This window comes from Chironomus tepperi, unplaced genomic scaffold, assembly GCF_022539635.2.
Source record: "Chironomus tepperi strain 1889 unplaced genomic scaffold, CSIRO-AGI_Ctep_v1 contig_425, whole genome shotgun sequence".
Taxonomy (NCBI): Eukaryota; Metazoa; Arthropoda; class Insecta; order Diptera; family Chironomidae; genus Chironomus; species Chironomus tepperi.
In genome coordinates this window covers 424,198-446,115 of record NW_027226547.1, presented here as the reverse complement: position 1 = coordinate 446,115, position 21,918 = coordinate 424,198, and the positions used below count along the sequence as shown (strand labels likewise).

The 21,918-nt window shown below is 30.4% G+C and overlaps 5 protein-coding genes across 5 annotated transcripts; all 5 read right to left on the bottom strand.

Moving 5' to 3' along the window:
* Positions 1–229: 229 nt before the first annotated feature.
* On the bottom strand, positions 230–1,823 carry LOC139097606 (myrosinase 1-like). Its single transcript, XM_070649494.1, has 3 exons — positions 1,533–1,823; positions 946–1,473; positions 230–883 (listed from the first exon to the last, which is right to left on the bottom strand). The coding sequence occupies exons 1-3, from the start codon at positions 1,821–1,823 to the stop codon at positions 230–232; spliced, it is 1,473 nt and encodes a 490-aa protein (XP_070505595.1).
* A 207-nt stretch (positions 1,824–2,030) lies between these two features.
* LOC139097622 (myrosinase 1-like) lies at positions 2,031–3,757 on the bottom strand. The gene is made up of 3 exons (XM_070649512.1): positions 3,444–3,757; positions 2,783–3,310; positions 2,031–2,714 (listed from the first exon to the last, which is right to left on the bottom strand). The coding sequence occupies exons 1-3, from the start codon at positions 3,723–3,725 to the stop codon at positions 2,061–2,063; spliced, it is 1,464 nt and encodes a 487-aa protein (XP_070505613.1). The 5' UTR covers positions 3,726–3,757; the 3' UTR covers positions 2,031–2,060.
* A 293-nt stretch (positions 3,758–4,050) lies between these two features.
* Cht5 (Chitinase 5) lies at positions 4,051–7,621 on the bottom strand. Its single transcript, XM_070649481.1, has 7 exons — positions 7,532–7,621; positions 6,434–6,508; positions 6,191–6,354; positions 5,916–6,120; positions 5,351–5,856; positions 5,112–5,297; positions 4,051–5,054 (listed from the first exon to the last, which is right to left on the bottom strand). The coding sequence occupies exons 1-7, from the start codon at positions 7,533–7,535 to the stop codon at positions 4,203–4,205; spliced, it is 1,992 nt and encodes a 663-aa protein (XP_070505582.1). The 5' UTR covers positions 7,536–7,621; the 3' UTR covers positions 4,051–4,202.
* A 4,625-nt stretch (positions 7,622–12,246) lies between these two features.
* LOC139097580 (zinc transporter ZIP3-like) lies at positions 12,247–13,995 on the bottom strand. The gene is made up of 2 exons (XM_070649466.1): positions 12,629–13,995; positions 12,247–12,562 (listed from the first exon to the last, which is right to left on the bottom strand). Exons 1-2 carry the CDS (start codon positions 13,734–13,736, stop codon positions 12,510–12,512), a joined length of 1,161 nt encoding a protein of 386 aa, XP_070505567.1. The 5' UTR covers positions 13,737–13,995; the 3' UTR covers positions 12,247–12,509.
* Positions 13,996–17,524: 3,529 nt separating this feature from the next.
* disp (RND transporter family member dispatched) lies at positions 17,525–21,730 on the bottom strand. Its single transcript, XM_070649528.1, has 4 exons — positions 21,065–21,730; positions 20,773–21,005; positions 18,522–20,694; positions 17,525–18,457 (listed from the first exon to the last, which is right to left on the bottom strand). Exons 1-4 carry the CDS (start codon positions 21,645–21,647, stop codon positions 17,913–17,915), a joined length of 3,534 nt encoding a protein of 1,177 aa, XP_070505629.1. The 5' UTR covers positions 21,648–21,730; the 3' UTR covers positions 17,525–17,912.
* Positions 21,731–21,918: the final 188 nt, after the last annotated feature.

Below are 21,918 nucleotides of genomic sequence, written 5' to 3'. Positions count from 1 at the left end.
TAGTTTACGAATTTTTAAGGAATTTTACATGAGTCATTACAAACATTAATTTTTACAACTCTCGGAAAATGTGCTTGATTTATCCGTTACATATGTAACGGCGGTTTTCATACATAGTTGATAATAGTTAAGTTTAATTCTGTAATTCACACTTTATAACGGTTAAAATAAATTTAAATGGAAAAAGAGCTTTTATTGAGATTTATTCTTTTTGAGTTGATTGACAAAATCATAAAGTGAATTTTCTGTTGATTATTAGATCTTTAAAGAATTTCGCTGACCTTTTTGGAACTCGATCTTTTGCTTCACTGCTTATATTAACATAAAACAGTCCAAACTTTTGTGTATATCCATCAGTCCATTCAAAATTATCAAGTAAACTCCAATAAGTATATCCAACAACATTACAATCATTTTTAATAGCTTTCGAAACTGATGACAAGTGATGCTTTACATAAGCAATTCGAGCAGCATCATTTAAACCGGAAGGATCAGCCAATCCATTTTCCGTTATAAAAACTTTTGGATTATTATATTTATCTCGTATCCAAATAAGAAGATCATAAAGACCTTCGGGAACGACGTACAGCCAACTAGGACTTCCTTTTGGCCATGATTCGTCCTCAGAAAATTCTACATTTACATCATTATAGAAGAATGGAGAAAAATCGCTGTTCATGTCTTTTGGAGCTACCAAACGGCTAGTATAATAATTAACCCCTAAAAAGTCTGCTGATCCTAAAATATTATCAATTTCCTGCTTGCTGAAAATTGGCAATCTTGACCACATTTTTTCATCTTTACTTTTCTTTTTGAAAAGCTCAATCATTTCCTTAGGATAATTGCCTTTACTTCCAAATATGGGATTGATTAACCATCCATTCTAAATAAATAATTATTTATGTTAAATTTGCAGTTTAAAAGCAAATAAAGTTAATCACTTACTATAAAGTCGTGAGCTTGATCAACGAAATTTTTGTCAATCTTTTGATTCTTCGGATAGTGAAATTGAAGATCAAAAGCTATCCCAATTTCTCCTTTTTGTGTAGCATAATATTTTTTCTTATATAAATGATAAGCAGCTGCATGGCATAACAAGGAATAGTGTCCACATAAGTATTCTCCAATTCCAGGAGCTTGAACTGCTGGGCCTGAACTTCCTCTACCATAACCTTCAACGCAATACAATTTTGGTTCGTTGACTGTTATCCAAGTCTTAACACGATCACCAAAATTTTTGAATAAAATATCGGCATAATATTCAAAATAGTTGACAATAATAGGATTAGTGAATCCACCCAAGTTTTGAAGGTATTGAGGAAGATCGAATTGATACATGGTTACAATAGGAACGATGTTGTTTTTAAGCAATGCATTGATTAAGTTATTATAATAGTCAATGCCTTTTTGATTTATTTTTGTTCCATTGATAACGACGCGTGGCCATGAAATTGAAAGTCTATAGTGATGAAACTATAAAAAGTATTATATTTCCTTATCAGTTACTTGATTTTTCGAATTTTTAAACTTACGCCGACACTTTTTATTGCTTCTATATCTTTCTCATATAAATGGTATGAATCAACCGAGACATCACCATTCGAATGATCAACTATTTTGTCTGGATTATTATGAGAATAAGAATCCCAAACACTAGGACTTTTTCCATCTTCATTCCATCCTCCTTCGATTTGATATGCAGAAGTTGCAGTTGCAAAGATAAATGATTTAGGAAAGTCCACTGTCAGATTTTTAGATCCATGTATTAATTGAAAGAACTTGGAATTAGTAATTAAAATAAATAATATGAAGAACCTTTCCATTTTTTCGCAAACTTCTTTTGCTTAAATTTGTATTCATACTAAATAATACATTGCATTTATTTTTGATAATAATGTAATCATTACGCTTTATTAAATTGTGACTTTATGCCTTTTATAAATTTGAATAAAATAAATTAATCTTGAAAATTTTAAAAGCTTTAATCAGTATGACTCTTACGCTGACGTCTGTCAGGCCAATTTTAAGTGTCAAAGAAAAATACTCTTAAATTTTTAAGTCTACAATACAAATTTTTTGTTGATGATTAAATCTTTGAAAAATGCTGCTGAACTCTTTGGAATTCGATCTTTTGCTTCACTACTTGTATTAACATAAAACAGTCCAAACTTCTGCGTATATCCATCAGTCCATTCAAAATTATCAAGTAAACTCCAATAAGTATATCCAACAACATTACAGTTATTTTTAATAGCTTTTGAAACTGATGACAAGTGATGCTTTACGAAATTGATTCTACCAATATCATTCAGTCCGGAAAGATCCGGAAATCCATTTTCTGTGATGAATACTTTTGGATTTTTATATTTATTTCGAATCCAAATAAGAAGATCATATAGACCTTCGGGAACAACGTACATCCAGTTGGTGGATCCTTTAATCCATGATTCACTCACATAAAATTCTACATTTATATCGTTATCAAAAAATGGCGTAAAATCATTGTTGTTATTTTTTGGAGCAGCTAAACGGCTAGTATAATAATTAACACCCAAAAAGTCTGCTGATCCTTTGAGATTTTCTATTTCTTGCTTGCTAAAAATTGGTAATCTTGACCACATGTTCTCATCAGCACTTTTCTTTTTAAAAAGCTCAACCATTTCATCAGGATAATTTCCTTTATTTCCAAATATAGGATTGATTAGCCATCCATTCTATGTATTGCAATTGTAAATTATAATATGATAAACAATTAAATTAAGCTTTAAGAACCACCACTTACTGTAAAGTCAATAATTTGATTTACATAGCTTATGTCAATGCTGTCATCTTTTGGATAATAATATCGAAGGTTTAAGCTGATTCCAATTTCTCCTTTTTGGACATTATAAAATTTATTCTTATATAAACGGTATGCGGCTGCATGCGATAATAAAGAGTAATGACCACATAAATATTCTCCCATTCCTGGAGCATGAACTGCTGGACCTGTTTTACCTTCTCCATAACCACCGATACAAAAGGTCATTGGCTCATTAATTGTTATCCAAGTCTTTACACGATCACCGAAATTTTCAAATAATATATTGGCATAATATTCAAAATAATTTACAATCAATGGATTGGCGAAACCTCCCAAATCTTGGAGATATTGAGGAAGATCCCAATGAAACATTGTCACAACAGGAACAATGTTATTTTGTAGTAAATTATTAATTAATTTATTATAATAGTCAATGCCTTTCTGGTTTATTTTTGTTCCATTGATAACGATGCGTGGCCATGAAATTGAGAATCTATATTGATGAAACTTGAAAATATAGAAATTATCAACAATTTACATATGTCAAAGTCTTACTGATAAGGAAAATAAACAAATAGAGGCTTGTCATCAAAGTTATTGACTTTTAGTATCAGATAATTATTTCATTTCCTATACTTACTCCTATACTTTTTAATGCTTCTACATCCTTTTCGTACAAATGATATGAATCAACAGACACATCACCATTAGAATGATCAAATATTTTTTCAGGATTTTTATGAGTAAACGTATCCCAAACACTTGGACTTTTTCCATCTTCATTCCATCCTCCTTCAATTTGATATGCGGAAGTGGATGTTGCGAAAATAAAATTATTTGGAAAATCAATCGTGACGTTTTCACAATTATATGAAAATGTAAGGAACGGTGACACAAGAATTATTGTAAAAATTCCATGCATAGTCAAATATAGAAGAACAAACAAAAATATCTTCATTAAATTTTAAATGCTCACTCAGTGAAATTCAGATTCAAACTAATTATAGAATGAGAAGAGTCAGCAATTTGTTCTCTTCTTGAACGAAATATGGAATGGTTAGTTAGGGTTATCAGGGTAATGGAAATAAACAAATGTGAGAAATATCAAACAAGTCATAAAAATTAAAGATTTGTGTCAAATATTTACGAATACGTGTAACGTGAAGTTAGTGATCTCATTATCAAGGACATAGAGATTATTCAATCCCAAGCTGCAATTTAAGTAAAAAAAAAAAATATTTTAGTAATTATTTAATGTTGATTAGTTTCATAGAAATTTATTCAATATTAAGGCACAGAGTGTTGAACTCTTCAAATAATCTCAGGTAATTATAAAAATAAATGCAAAATTTAAATCTTGTGGATGGAATAGGTCTTAACTAAAACTAAAGTTTGAAACTTAAACTTCAACTTCATTGTAATCTTTATCATTTGATTCATCTTGAGTATAAATCACTGTAGTTTCATCAGTCTCGGTCGTCATTTCATCATTTTCTTTTAGTTTTAAGAAAGCTTGTTTGCATGTCTTTCTATGTTTCTTGGTTGGCCAGTCACAAACTTGAGATTTTTCATTAAATACAGTTCCAGCTTCACAACTAAATTCTACATGTTTATCATGAGCACAACGGAAGAACTTTGTACAGTCTGTAAGATGAGGATAGATGTAATCTTTGTTGACATTAGGATCTTCACAATTTGGTGCTCCTGTTTCATCAACTGTGTCTGATTGCTCTTCTACTTCATCAACTGTTGGTTGAGCTTCTTCTGGGATTTCTTCAGCCATTTCTTCTGACAATTCTGGCTCAGGGTCCTCGAGTTCAGGTTCTTCAGTTGTGGTGGTGGTGGTTGTAGTTTTCGTTCTTTTGGGCTTCTTCTTCCTTTTAGATGTTGTATTTTCAGTTATGATTGCCTCTGTGGTCGAGGTCATTTCTAATGTAGTGGTTGTGGTTGTTGATTTTCTATTAGGTTTCCTGGATGGTTTTACTGAACTTTCATCGAGAGCAATGTTTGCTTCTGTGGTCGTAGTTCTAGGAGTTGTAGGTTTTCTAGTTGGTTTTCTGGATGGCTTCATTGTTGATGGTTTTGTAACAGGTTTAGGTTCATTAGGAGATGCTGGTGTTGATGGAGGTCTGGCCCATTCTGGTCGTGGAGTTGTTGATACTGTTGGTTTTGGAACTATGTAGTCTACCATATTATTGTACATAATTTTACCAAGAGCATTTTCTTCACCACATACTCCATTGAAATCATCCTACAGATTGACAAAAAATCATTACTTTCATTCTTAAATTAAAATCAATATAATTACCATATCAATTGCCCATGTCATAGCTCCTGCATAACCCTTTTCCTTAATCCAGTCCATTTTGATTTGTAGTGACTTTTCATTTTCATATCCTACCCATTGAGTTCCTTTGTAAGCATATGGTACTTTTCCATGTTCATCCCATTTTACTGTCCATCCCTTTTTAGGGTCTTGAACTTCCTCGCAAATCTAAATTTTAATTTGATTAAACAATGCTTGAAAATTTTATATCCAAAACTTACCTCGTAATATGCTAAGAAACCTGTTGCATTAGTATACGGACCAGGTTTTCCACCACCAGCTTCTTTGTTAATATATGTACCCAAATTATAATTATTATTTCCAGCACTCAAAGTGTAACTTCGACCATAATATGCATTTCCAATAACAAGCTTATCTGGAGGACATCCCATATCAACCCATAACTGAACACCATCATTAACATTTAATTTTTCGTAAGCCCATTGATCATGTGGACGTTTGTAAAGTGGCGTATGAGAATCTGCAAATCCAGCCCAATTACCTCTTAAATCATATGTCATACAATGAATAGCATCAAGAAGTTCACAAAGTTCTGGTACATGATAACCTTCTTGAAGCCTGAATTTGGCAACTGGAACAGCCATTGTAATTTCCCAACCAAGTCCTTCTCTGTCAAAAGCTTTACGAAGTTCTTCAACAAAATAGAACCAGACATCTTTATCTGAAAATTTTCCACCACGATCTGTTGCTCCTGGATATTCATAATCTGAGGATTTAAATAATTATAAGTTGATGTAAGCAAGAATAGAAAATGTAAATGCTTACCTAAATCAAATCCATCAAAGTCATATGTTTTCATGAATTCTACAACGTCTGCAATAAATGAATCTCGACGACTCTTCAGTGAAATCATTGCGGAGTATTTTTCGCCGCCCTCTGCCCATCCTCCAACAGCAATCATAAATTTAACATTTGGATGGTCTTTTTTTAGACCCGTAAAATTTCTGAATCCATTCTGATCAACGTCAAGCTGTTTTGAATAAATGGACCATTAATATGTAAATGGTACAGCATTTATGTAAATTTCAAAGTTCATTTACCTCGGGATCGATCACCAAAACTTTCCATGCTTTATCATCTACACCAATGAATGAATATACGATGTGCGTGCATAAATCAACTGGTATATCGTCTATGGCATAACGTCCCATTCCTGGTCTATAGACAGCCCAATTGCTGAAGTAGCAAACAATTTTGGCTGTGCCTTTATTTGCATATTGCAAAAGAAATTCATTGATTGTTTGGAAGACTTGACAGAATTTACAATAAAATAAATGACTTACCTTCTGCATCAGTTAGTGATGATCCATGTAGAAATGTGTAAATAATAATACCAAGTATTATTCGGTGATAATTACCTGCCAATTTTCATAAAAAAATACATTTTAATCATCTGATATAGCATGAGACATGTTTAATCATTTTTCTGCTAGGTATTTAATTCCATTATAATTATCACATTTTTATTTAATTCATTATTTTCTTTGTTTTACTTGCTTCCTATTGTTATTCAATGAAAGCTTCTGTCATTGAATGTGCATATACTACAAACTGGCTGATTTTGCATGAAATTGTTGCATAGACGCACAGTACGTATGTGAAATAGATTACTAGCATGATAACGTAGCATCATATTAATTTTAGAACAACAAGTTCTGGATTAATGTGAAAAATCCAAAGAATTTCCGTATTTTGGGAGAAAGACAAATAACAACATCTCATCTGCATGATATTAACGACACTTAATATTCATATCTTTGCTGACTCACTAAGTTAAAGAACCAATAAATTTTTTATACTCAAAATTCTAACGAAGATGAATAAAATGTCGATTAATTAAACATTTCGTTGATATTGAGGATTCTGTTTGGGGTCATCCAAATATTGGATCCAGTAATTAAGTGATGATATTTCGATTGGATGCCAATCCATAGACATTTGCTCAGATAGTTTGAGGATAACAGAACAAAGAATTAATTCTGATGCACGTCAGTTATGAACAAACCCTTTGATAATACCCAATAAAATACAAAAATGCAAACTTTTGAGTATCATTAACTTTTACGATTAAGCATCACAAAATTGCGTTTTATTTAAATGCATCACTTTCTATTGACTTCACGATTCAATTCCAAAATAGCAACATTTAATTTAATTAAGGATTTCACTATTTTCAGCAATTGTCAATGTATCAATCAAATAATCAAAAAAGTTCACGACCTCAACATTTTGTCTTTCTAATTTGATTATCATGGAACTTTATCGTCAAATCCCTCATTCACTTCACTTTTTACAGTTATTTTCTTTGAAGTTTTTAAGCAACGCACTTTTTATGATATACCAAAAATAGAAGTAACACCAAAAAAAGAACAAGAACTTACCCATGTCAAAGAATATTGAAAACAACCGAGCTGATCGAGATTCACTTCAACAATAAACTGCGATCGCTTCAGATTCGTTTATTTATACACATGCTGGTTCTCCGTCAACGAATTATTCCTTCTACTGGCAACTTTAGAATATTTTTTTTTCTGTATTTTTTTGTGAGTTTAATACTTAAAAATAACTGGTTGGCTCTTTCACTGTCGCTTCTTTCTTTACCTTAATAATCGTTTGTTATGTGTCTTTATTGGAAAGGTCTGAATGAAAGAGAATTTGAATTATCAATACAATAATTAACTTTTATCTGGTCATTACTTTATTTTTCAATTAAAGAACTTTATGAAACATTGTATTATTTGGTAAGAATTATAAGATTTTGCATAAATTATTATTAATAATGAATGGACTAAATTTTAAAGATTCCGTTAATCAGAGCAAAGAGATTTTGAATATAAAATGAGAATATACAGGAAGGATCGGCTATCTTTCATGCTGAGATAAATTTATGCAAATTTATTGGTTTGTCAAGATCAAGTTCGTTGAGCCGGTATACTTTATTTACATTTTTTTTCGGCAATGTTGAGGAAAGAAGAATCAACAAACATTTATATTTTTACAAACACAACCGTTAACAGTATTGCATACGAATAACAATACTGAAATGCTTTAGAATTTTCACATGCATTTAAAATGAAATTCGAAAAATGCAAAATTAACATTCTAAGGTGTCGATGATCTTTAAATGCCTGTCTATTTAACTTCTGATTATCTAACTGAATAATAGCTATTGCAATTGTTGTTGGATAATTTAATTGTACACAATAAAAATAAATAATTCATTCAGCCCTTCGTGATTGAATTAGTTTATTCGATCAATTGCTTATACGTGCAATTGTCTTAAGTCAATCAACACATTAATTTACCATACAGTCTGTTAATCATGAAAAAAGTAAATCTAACATGAATATTTAATATTGTCTGCTTAAAATTTTAATTTAAATCTGAGGATTAATATAAAATTGAATGAGAACATTGCATGCAAGTTTTCCATACAAGTTTAACATTGCTTCTCTGTATAGAGCTTTTATAATTTTAAAATGTTCTGAACAGTATTGGTAGTAAACTGTCAAAGCTTTTCTTTTGATTCGATCATTCAAAAGCTTTAAAGGATCATTTTATGGTGTTAAGTGTGGCAATACTTCCTGGATTATTTGAAAACATATTGAGGAATAGATCCAACTTAGACAATAAAGCAAACTAAAAATTCTAACAAAGACTCGATATTTCTCAAACTTTTTGTCATTCACTTGCCGTCAAGAATATTTAGCAATCATCAATGCTCTGAGTCAGTTGTACCTGCTGAACTGAATGATAATTAAATTTAAACAGTAATTTCAGAAGCATTTTCGTGCGGTTACAAAAACTCATTCATAGCATTGTATTCTTTTCAAAACCTCAAGCTACTCTTTTTCTTCTTAAAAATTTCATTCATAAATTGCTTTTGACTAAGTAAATTTACAATCGAGATTATGCAATAAAACTCATGAACTGGAAGTGAAAATTTGATTAATCGATTTTAAGCTTTTTATTTAGTTCAATCATTTGATAATTACGTGATAATAGTCACATAAAGAGTTTGTAAAGATTAATTGAAAAGGTTTCGAAGTCCATCACTCAACTTTGTTATTTCATGTCTGTAAATAATATTTAATTGCTTTTATCAGCTCACTTTTATTGACTTAAATCGATTAGGTTTCGAAGTCAGTAACAGCGATGCGAAGAAAGAAATAAGAAAAAGTCAAGTACCTCCATCAGGTGACGATAATGAATTTTATTTTTGTATAGTAAAGCGATAATTTTTTTAAGAATGTGACATCAATACAAAAAATTTGTTACCCAATCGAATCATAAGCAGTTTGATTTAATCTCATATCGATATGGATTGTGATGACGTAGTCTATAGAACGTAATATCTACCCATCAATTTCTTTGTTTTTATTCATCACCATAGTAAAATGCAAATTGTTATTTTAGTTTTCTATTGATTTTCGCTTCTAAAAAAGACTACGCGAATGTTTATAATCTGTTTATTTTTTTGCCGGTTCTTGACCTTGATAACTTTTTGCACGCTTACATTCAAAGCAAATCAATTGATGTCTACCTTATGAATCTTCTTTATATTACACTCAACATTTCTCAAAAGAAATCGAAAGTGTTTCTTTGTTTGAAATTGAAAAGTAAAGAAAAAGAACTTCAAGCTGTTCCATAGATAGGCTTATTTTGATTTAACTTGCTTTCTATTTCCACTAAATCATTTTGGTCCAGAGTTCCATAAGTTCAATGAATTCATGAATATGCATCTTAGTTTGACTTTTTTTTTCAATTTATGACTTCAAAAGATATAAATAACTTTACTTGGATTTTTCGATGTGATGCGCTTTTCGTTAGAAACTACGTTATCAAAATTTTTGTAACAGTTATAATCAATTAGAATTTCAGTTCAATATATTTTTATCAGAAATATTCTATGGGTAGTGTTCATAAATAAGGCTTATTTATGCTTAGAATTTAAACCATTTGTAACATTTTCGTAATCTTGATTTTTCTAGTTACAACTTAAATTCCTCTTAAATTGCATTCACATGTAGCTTCGCGTCTCCTCTAGAAAAATCGAATTATTTTTCAATTCTACAGCTTATAACAGTGTTGACAAACTTATTTGTGCCACGACATACCTTGGTGATGAGCCACGACCGAAACCGCACACGGCATGAGTTTCATGACATTTTCAAAAAATTTCGTCGACATACTAGTTTTTCGCGACATAAAGTTTGAACAACACTGGCTTACACCAATAAATTCATCCAATTACATGAGAAGAATTTCCTAAGTTCCAATATTCTGTGATTTTACAACTGCAATATTCTGTAATTTCTGTATTAAGAACTCTTTATTTCTGTTTAAAAGTTATTTCACTTGTGTAATCACGTTTCTTAGTTTTTAACTTGTTTTTAACCTTATAAGAAATTCTATTCGAAAGTAATTTCAATCACGAACTCTAAGAGATACTTAAGGTCAAAGGCAAGGTTCAATCTTTTTCTTATGAGATTAATATTTAAAATTGTCCGTCATTAATAATATAGTTCTAGTCCGGAGCATTTATTTATTTATCTGAAATTCACAGAAAATTACATTAAACTTACTGTGAATAATTGATTCGATTGTGGTTTAATAATTTTTTATTGAATGAATTATTTAAGAATGAGTTGAAAAACCCTGACTCTGAAAATTAATTAAACGGTTTGTTAAAAATATTTGACTGAAACATTATTCTTAAATGTGATAATTGGCGCTAACTAGAAAATAAATTTACAAAATAAAATGGTTCAACGTTTGTCTCAATTCAAGATGTTGTTTAAACTTGCTTGTTTTTATCGAGGTACTAATTTGTTTTACGCAAATGAATCATGTCGTAAAAGGCACTAATTAAAATATTGTTTGTTTTTTCAAAAAAAAACGTGCAAAATGAAGAAAATTTCGTAATTTTATTAGAACATAAGTATTGAAAATTTGAAGTTAGATTAATATTTTATCAGTAGACAAAGTGCATTGGTACTAAAGTTATGCACACTCAAATCAAACACTCCGTCAATGCATGATAAATCAATGACTTTTTTACAAGTTGGTACACCAATCAATCGTAATTTGTTATTTCAATCTAAGCATAAACAACAGCAGTCGTGTGCAACCTTTTATTTTCGCGGCACACCTTGGTTGTAAGCCTCGACCGAAACTTCATACGGAGTACAGTTCATGGCATTTCCATAAATTTTTGAATCTATATAAACAAAATATAATCGTCGAATGTAAATGAAAATTTCTTTGTTAAAGCTTTAAATTCACCTAATTACTGCAAAAACAAATATTTAAAATGTTATGAGACGATTAGGGGTTTTTTTACGTATGAGGGGAGTACCCTTTGGGACGAGTGGAAAAGTCTCCAATTTTGCAATGATTAAACAACAGGAAAAATTTGTAACAATTGGGGGAGGAATCTAAATTTTCATTTTCTTGTGTCACGAAATTAGTGAACGACCCTTAACTAATGAAGTGGATAAACAGCCTTAGATTTTGATCTTGAAATTTCTTAAAACTTGTTATAGGATTGGCTCATTTCATTCTATCGAAAAATGCAGAATAATAGTGATCACTATACAAAAGCGTGAAGTCCATTGAAGTAAATGACAATTCTTTAGGATATATTACTTTTTATATCTTTCGATTGAGACTTTTAAGTAACTAAAAGAGTAAATTTAAATTATTATTAAATTTTGAATGCTTCATGATCACCTATTGCGTCTTATGTCAGCTCTGTCTTGATCGTTAAGTTGATGTCATAAAGAATGAAATGATTTTATGATGAAAAATTCCCAAAGTGAAATAAAAATGTGTTAGAACTAGTCATTCACTAGACATTACCTTGTCTTTAACCAGTTTCACTCGCAATTTGTATAGCCTGCTTGTTAATCTATGAAAATAGGTTAGACTTGACGATAACATAAGATAAATAATTCTAGCATCATATTGAATAATGTTGTAGCAGAGAAATAGTGGAGCTGCTGAAGGTCAAATGAAAATAAAAATCATAAGCGAAAGGATGGTTTTACTAGCCATAACTTTTAACTGGAAATAAAGCAATAAAAATCACTCAAGATTCTCGTTTCTATTCTTATTTTATGTTTTAAATAATCTATAAAAATATTTTACAATCTGCGTTGTACATTTTGACATACAAATCACTTCTGCATAATGTTTGTGTTTAAAGACAATCTTTTCATAGTCTCTTTTGTTTCTCATTCTTTAACACTTTTTGTAGATGTTGCTAAAGAATATATGTTTTATATGTATGCAATTCAAGTATATGTATTTTATACATCTAAAAGTGAAATATATTTTTTTGGTAGAATTACAGGTTTTTTAATGATCATCGTGTTCGTCTTCATGATCGTCATGAGAATGGCTATGACCGCCTATAAAAGAAAGTTTGGTATATTTCAAAATGCACCAGCACTAGAAAAATAGGTTAATTGACTTACCGATAAATTTAAATCCAAACATAATGAAAAATCCAAATACAACTGCAGTGTATTGTGCAACTCCTTCCTTGTGCTTGGCGAGAATCTCAAAAAATATCACGTATAATAAAGTTCCTGCTGCAAGTCCTTGTAATATCACTGAGGCAATTGAAAATCCATCAGAATCTCCAGCATTAGTAACCCAGATTCCTATGGCAATTCCCAAGGGTGAAACGATTGCGTAGATAAAAACGTAGACAATCAAAAGCCATGATTGTGTCTTGTGTACCATCAATTCAACTCCAATACAAAATGCAATAACAACTTTATGAGCTGCGACAGATGCAAACATGTACCAAACATTTGCCGGTTCGTGCTCTAATCCAACGGCTAATCCTTCAAATAATTCATGAACTGACAATGCCATAACGATTAGAAGACCACGAATTGAAGATACAATTAAGTCATCACCGTCAATGACTGGAATGTGTGAATGGTGATGATGTTCGTGGGAATGAGCGTGACTATGACTATGTGAGTGATCTACATGTTCGTTGTCAATGAGATCAGCTGTTGAAACTGTAATGATTCCATTATTGGTATCTTTTTTCTCATGATCGTGGCGCAATGCCGCACGCTTTAAACTTTCTCTAGCACTATGGCCACGAATAAATGCTTCTTGAGCTTTTTGTCTGTTTTTCTGGTGGTTTCTCAAATAAGCATGAACAAGTTCCTCCACAAGGTAAATAATAAAGAAACCGATTGCCATCAATAAATTTGTAATTGAAAACTCCCAATGAGGTAACTTCCCTTCACTTTGTAAATGACTGATGTTTTCGTCAATTTCTGGTAACAAATGCATAAATGTTGTGGCAAGCAAAGCACCACCTCCAAATGACAGTAATGATGAAACAAGCAAATTTGCGCGGGGATCTCGATTTGGATCTGACCATTTAAAATATTTTGACAAAGTCATCGGAAGTAATCCTGATGTCATTGACAATATAAAAAGAACAAGCATTGTTATTCCTTTTGCAATATTTGTTGCTGTATGATCATGATCTTCATGATCATCACTTAACATAACTATATCTGTGAAATTTGTTTCCATTGTGTCTGTTAAATTCATTTTTTATACTTTATAAAAACTGTTTCTTGCTTATTTTTTCTATCACAGTCAATAAAATTAATTATTTATTTTACAAAATTGGAAATTGAAGTTAAATGCAAGTCTTTTATGATTTAACTTCCTTCTTTAAATGCACTTTAAAAAAGAGCTTAAACCGCTTTTATTTTGTTTTACGAAAAAAACATTTATTTATCCTCAGCTGTGAGGAAATACGTTTTTATACTAGCACGGTACGATGGCAACTGAGTAAACGAAACGTCGTCGATGTTCGTAAATAATTCAGATCTAGCTACTTGAAATTTTATTTTACGCTCTTCATACACCTTTCTGTATATCGCTTAATACACTTCACATTTCTTTTGAATGAATTTTAAGTGGTATGCGTTACGATACGATACAAGTTAAAGTTTATAGTATTGTACAGGGCTCGATATAAACAAAAATTATACGAACGGCCGCAATAAAGATACTTTAATCAAGTTAAATATTTATGTTTATACATCATTACTTGTCCATATGATTATGATCATTATCGAAGGTTACGGGGAAGACGTAAATCATTTAGATAACCGTTATTTCTATACGCACACCTACAACATTTCACATACTTATTCGAATATAATTATTCATATTGCATTAAAGATTTTTAAAATCATGATAAAAAATTTGCATTTTTATTAAACAAGTGGACGTTTAAACGTTGTTGATTGATTCTTCCAACGGCTTCAACAACACTAGTTAGACAAAAACTGTAAATAAGCATTCGGAATATTTTATGAGTTTATGCTAATTTAATTGCGAAGACGCCGGTTTTCAGCTTCTATAGTCTGTTGATTGGGAATTACCTTTTAAAATCATTGCTGGAGATGTTTCTAGGAAGTATTAGTCACTTGTTTTTTCGTTTCCATTCTACAGATTCAATAAACTTATGACATTAAAGAAATATCTATACAAGTGTAAATATATGAATTCCATCGAGTTCATAAAGAAAAATCACACTTATTTCAATGCATTCGATGCACGTCTATAGTGAGATTTTTTTTACAATATTGTTTGTTGTATGAAATTTCCGCGTTTCTTAAAAAAAGTGTTTACATCGACACGATTCACACTTTGTTACATCTTACAAAATTGTTCATTAAATCATGTTTTTAGTTGCAGAAATAAACAATGTAAACAAACATGTTAGAAATCCATAATTGTATTTTCTTAATTTTGAATAGTTTCGCTTAATAGCCCAAGTTTACAGTCCAGCGTTGTTCAAACTGTAGACACCTGGGGAGAAAATAAAAACTTCAAAAATTGGTTATGTTCTTTATAGTCATCTTTGTTTCTAAGAAGGAAAGCAACCTTTTTAGGCGCAAAACATTGTGGAAATATCTCACCTCTGTAATAATGCATAAATCTGCAATATTTGAAGAACAATACTTTCCACTAAAGTGTTTATAATGATGACACGATCGTTCTATTTTATCTATACTGTAAATTCTGTCAATATTTAATGACTTTATTTCTGAAGAATTTAAAGTTGATTTACTTAGAATTAAAGAATAACAACTGCGCATAATTCACTTAAATTATCTTGAATTGATAATACATTTTTAGCATAAACAAAAGACATGAATGATCAATGCATTGTGATCGTTTAATTCCGAATCATGGAATCATTTGCATTCAGCAGACGCATATATTTCAAAAACAAACAACTTGAAGAATTTAATTTTGAATTCATTAACTTTGGAAAGCATTCTGAGAGGATTAAAAAAAGGTATTTTAAATGAATTAGAAAAACCCATTGGAATCGTTAAACACGTTTTTCTGAAAGGTTGACACAGTCGGTTTTTATGACACACGGTGATTCACATACAGGATTTTCTCGTTAATAAATCAATGGAGCATCTGTAAATATTATAAACAGCAAATAATTAAACAATTGTACATCATAAAAAATCGATTAAAATTAAATTCATTACCGGTAATTTACTAGCTATTTAACTGATATTATTGAATCAGTGGTGGGCAACCTGTGTGTCACAGCACACTAGTTTGCCGCCAAGAATCTTTAGAAATGCCATGAACCTTATCTTTTGTGCAATTTTGTTCGAGGTGTACCAACAAGGTGTGCCGAGAATAATAAAAGGTTGTCCACCACTGCTATAGATGAAAATTTGTTAATTTTAAGTGGAAAAATTAGAAGATAAATGAATACGACACGTGTAAATTACTTTTCATTTACATCATCTTTTTTATTTGATTTTTTTAATTCCTTTTTTTGTATTTGACTATCACAGTTACACAACAAAAATTTCTTTTCCATTTTTTTTTTCTTCATTCATGCAACGATAAAGTTCTTTTGTTTTTTTTTTTTTTGTTTAACGATTCTTTTCACATAAATATTTTTGTTTTTTTTTTTATTTCTTTTTTTTGTGTTATATTTGCTTAGTTGATACCTTTTTGCAAGATTAACACTTTTTGTGCTTAAAATTACTAAAATTATTACAAATATTTTCGGTGTCCTTTATTGAAAATATTTGTATATTATGTAATTATTTTATTTAACTTTAATATTAAAGTAACTTAAAATTTGGGATATTGAGAACATGAAAATGATATTTTCTACAATGTTTCTTTTGTTTAGTGTATTGTCATTATTTCATCAATCTACGGACTTTTGTATTTTGAAAAAAATTAAAAATTATTGAGATTTATAAATTAAGTAAGTACATGCATGGTTGGTAACTACTGAAAAATTAATATTTGTTTACTAGGGTTCTATCACGGGTTCTTTTACAAAAACTTTTGCATACATAAAAGACCATTTTAATATAATTTCCAAATTTACCTTCAAACACATTTTTGAGAACTGCTAACGAAGAGAAAATCATTTAATATTTCAAGCAACTCTGATTTTTGGCCATAAGAGTCAACTTTTTTCAAAACAAGTCATGGCTAGTTGTTAAAAATTTAAAACATTGGCACAAATGATTTCTACAATCTTGATTAATTTATAATAAGTTCACATTTAGAAAGACTTTACATTTTGGAAGTTTATATGGAGATGTACATGCAGGACGAATAAGTATGTTTGTTCCTATGAAATAGCATCGTATTTAATTTAAAAAAAGAAAAAAATAATGTTTTTTTTCTTAAGTCGCATCATTAAATATCAAATTAAGTCAGTTTTTGCTTATTTAATGTTAATTTATCGTTAAATTGAGCAAAACGATTTTCAAAAGTTCATTAATTGGCGATATATCAAATTTATATGAATTTTTCGAGCATTTTATTTAAAATACCACCCTTAAAATGTTAGTATTCAAGATTAATCTTAAAGTTTTTGCTTAGACATTTTCAATCAACAGGAATTTCAAAATAATTTGCATGTTCTTGTTAAATTTTTATCTTTCCAAAATTTTCATTGAAAATACCTGAATCAGAGAGTGTCTGTTCGGGTAAGAAACTCTAAGGATATCAAGTGCCAAAGCTATATTTTTCAAATATTTCCGGTGCTTTTTAATTTAATTGCTCGTTTTAAGTAAACTTTAGACATTTTAGAACTGATCCTGAATACTTTCACTCTAGGTTCTTTTTCCAATATTATCTGTTTTGCAGATTAAAAACTTGAAATTTTGTCCCTAAACGTTTTTGGAAACAAAATTGTTTTCAGATCTCCTTTAAGTCTTTAAGTTTGAACATTTCATTTAAAAGTTTCTTTTTTCTTTGTAAAATTTTCGAAATTAACTTAAATTAGGGTAAATATAAAGAATTACTTTAAAAATTTTGCTTTACATTTTCACTAAAAAATGATTAAAAATCAAATTGCTTTAGGTTTTTAATGAAATTCAAAAGAGAATTAAATTTTTTCAGGTTAAAAAAATCAGCCTTACAACATAATTTTGTTCTACAAACTAATGGACGAATAAAGTTTTAATTTTTCAAAATGAGGGTTAGATACTTAGAATACATTCTTAAATATAGAAGCGAATGCATATTTCCATGAGATGTCTTTTTCAATTTTTTTTATAATATTAAAGTATGTTCTATATTGAGCCGTTCTAAAATTGATTTTCTATTTTCTGTATTATTCATTTCTTGAATAAAAATATTGTTGCGCATTAAAATATCTATATTCATTTCCTAAATATATTTTTTTTGTTCATATCATTATTTACTGTTTTAAAGTTTATAAAAGTCTGAGTCGTCATCAATTTGGCAGACAGTTACGGTTGAGTTAGTAGAAGGACTTGTATCCTTTACAAATGCATTTTTCATTTTAAATGATCGATCAAGCGATGGATGTCGCATTGATGATATCGATGGCATGGTTGTTGAACTATTAATGCTGATTGTTTTAACTACAGAATTTGACAATGAGTCCATTTCCATTTCATGATTTTCTGAATCCAAAAAATCACAAGCCGCCGAACTGGAAGCGGACAGTAGTTGTTCATTACTTTGCTGTTGAATTTTATTGTTAATTGCTTCAATTTGACTTTTAATATTTTTAGCCTCATTTCTTCCATTTTTAAAATTCATCGCAGCACTAAATGAAAATTGACCAAATCCATATTCAGGTCCACAAAGGGATAATAGACTCATAAGAAAGAATGTTGAAAAAATCCAGCTAATACTCATTGCCACGACCAAAAATACTCCAATTTGTGTATATGCAAGGACACTTGATGGGAGCATCAGTACACCAGCAAATCCAGTTGTTATGGCTGTAAAAATGTGAAAAATTAGTTTAAAGTACCAGGTACCAATTGAATATTCAATTAAAATTACCTGCCATAACAGTAGGTCCTATCATTTGAAGTGCAAACTTTGTAGATGATTTTCTATCATTTTCCTTTGAATACCGATACTGTACACCATAATGAAGACTAAAATCTACAGCTAATCCTATAGCTGTGGACACTGCTACACTTTCTAAAATATTCAATTTCCATCCAAGTAATACAAGTGTTCCGACTATTGAAAATATTGTTAATGTGACGGTTATAATAGCATAAAGAGATACAAGCACATTCAGGGTGACCAATAACAATACCAAGAGTGCAACGCTCATTGCCATAAGTAATGCACTTGTTGTGCCTTTCGAGAGAGTTTCTTGTAGATCAAAGAAATCTAATTCACTAGTAAAAAATCCATTCCTCATGCCAATAGGCGCTTTTAAAAGTTCCTTTTGAAACCATGTCTGCACATTGTTAACAAATGTTTCCATTTCACTATATGAATGACTAAAAGATTGATTACTATCACATTCTACAACCAATGCTTTTACTTGTGTTATAATACTGCTATTTGTACGTTCCACAATTTGAAATTTAGGCCCGGCAACGCCAGGAATGAAAAATTCCCGTGGCGTCTCGTAAAGAGCAAAAATTGATTCAGGCAAACAGTAGTCAAAAACATCAGGTGCATATGGGAATGTTGATGATTCACAACACGGATTGCGATCTATATCACTCATACTATCTTTACATTTTCGCGCCATCCATGACATTAAATTCTCTATGAAACAATTTGGCACAAGTAATCCAAATGACATTTGATAAAATGGTTGACGTTTTAAGCGACTGCAAAACTCGTAAAGCCAAACTTGACTTTCGGGTGCAGAGACATTAAAAGTATTATCTAATTGTAATTTCCCTCGTGAAGTTGGATCTAAGTAGTTGCCATCATCTTCTGGTTTAACGCCCCAAATAAAGCGTATTGGAAGCTTAAAACTATCAGATGATGTATACATTTTTTCAAACCAGAACAAGTCTCTATATTTAGTTTCATATATTTCAAATGGATGATTATCTACAAAAAGACGAAATGTTGGAGTATCCGGCAATTCTAATTTAGGCCAATATAGCACAAATCCAGCACTTAGTAATCCAAAACTTCCCAACAGTAGAATCCACAGAAGTGAGTAATTGATGACTAATGTAACTATTATATTTTCGATTCTACCACTTAATTGACTGTAGAATTTGAAAATTTTATCTATTGGTGCTGAAAAATATCCAAAATTGATAAACCAGCTCCTGCTAAAGCAATAAATTCTCTCTGATATTGACACTGATGCTGGAAGCCATGTTATCATCAATAAATAATTAACCATCACTGTTGTACCAGCAAATATTCCAAAGCATCTAACGGCGGTAATTGAGCTCTCAAAGGATGCATAAAATGCTGCAGCTGTAGTCAAAGATGTTACAAGCATTGATAAACTTGCATGCTCTAGAGTTTTTGCCATAACACCAATTAATGAATCTCTTGAATCGCCATATGGCTCAGATGCAAATGATGATGATGGTGTAAGCGGCGTATTCTGATTTTTACGGAATCGTTCCGTATAAACACAATGCCATATTTTCATAAATATGAAGGCATCGTCAGATCCAATTCCAACGATTACAATTAATACAAGTAAATTCATGAATGGAAAGAATTTCAGTTTGAATATAATAATGTATATGAAGTAGGACATTCCAAGTGACAAAACTATTGCAATAACTGTATTTAGTGTCACAAAAAATGATGATGTATAGAGCCACATACAGATGATTACAAATAATCCACCAAGTCCAACTAGCCACGCATCCGATAATAAACACTCATCAAAAAGGGCATTTTTAATGCCCATATCCATTGCAACAACACTAACTAAATCTGTTTGCATGACTCTTTCTCCTTTCTTAATTAAATTATGGTAAAATGGTAATGCATCTTTACTTCGTGCAATTGGTAAAAACATCATTGCAGCACTTAAATTCTCCACTGTTTCATTTAATTTTATAAAATCTCGATCAGTCAAAAAGTGTAATATATTGTAGACAGCATTAAATTGAGCACATTCATCAGGAACTCGACACTTTGATTGAGTGCAGTCATAATTAAGTTTTAATCCATGATAATATTGAAAACATTCGAAAAGTAATGATTTAGCTAAAGATACATCTTCATCCTACAAATATTCCAAATAAGGTTGGGTGTAAGAATTTTTAAAAAGAATTTAAGTGATTAAAAAAAATATGTTCCTTACATTAATATCAAAACATGAAGTTTTATTTGAGAGGAGAGCAACGTAGTTCGGCAAAGACCATGGCCGACAACAATTGGATGATGATATCTCTTTTTGGCATAAATCATTATATCCTTCTGTGTCCACCAATTTCTGCTCCAACTCACACATAGAAAGTAGGCTATTTGTATCAAACATTGACTCATTTACATTCCATCGTATCCTTTTGATCACAAAATGAATATATTCCTTATCTAAAAATTTAATAAAGTTATTAGCGATCAGTTTTGTGATTTAGCAATGATAAACTTACTTGGTGACTCGCAAAAATATCCATCAGTGCTATGAAAATCTGTCGAAGTTAAAGGCGGTGGATCTAAGTTTAAAAATCCTTTCCACTTCTTTTTCTTCGCTTCCTTAATTTTATTTTCACGTTGCTCATCGTAGGATTTATTTGTACCATAATCATAGTGATTATGTCCTTCGATGAATGTATCGTTTCCTGTATCATCTTCAGAATTGTAAACTATATTTATATTATAACTCTTATTTGTTGCAAATTCTTTAAGTTTTCTCATTTTTTCATCAAATTTAAGTTTCTTCTTTTGATGCCGATTCTTGTTCTTCCTATGCTTTTTATCAAATTCATGTTGCTGAAGTTCCTTTGGATTTACTACCAGTGATCCTGATGGTCGCGTTTCTTCTAGTAAGTTACGCCAAGTTGTTATTCGTTTTGATATTTCAGTTCCTCTTGCTTCAAAGCCCAATGTTGGATCAGAAAAATCGGGAGGACTCTTCAAAATTAATGTTGTTATAATGCACGAAAGACTGAGTACTGAAATCACAAAAAGCACCAATACTGGACGAAAAACCAGCAATTTATAGTAAGAAATCATTTTGATTTATTTCTATAGGCTCCATGTGATGGAAATTTTAAATATTTTTTCACATTAAGCTTCTCTAATCACATTTTTAAATTAAAAACTTCAATATTTATAAAAAAAAATTCTTAAGAAGTTTTGCACTGCCCTTGTAAAGTTTTATGCAGGTGTAATTTTGTATGTTTACAAAACTAATGAATGATCTTCATTTATTAAGTGATGTATTTATTCTGATTGGATTGTTAGATATGAATTTCATTATCATGTCCTCAAGAAATGCTTAAAT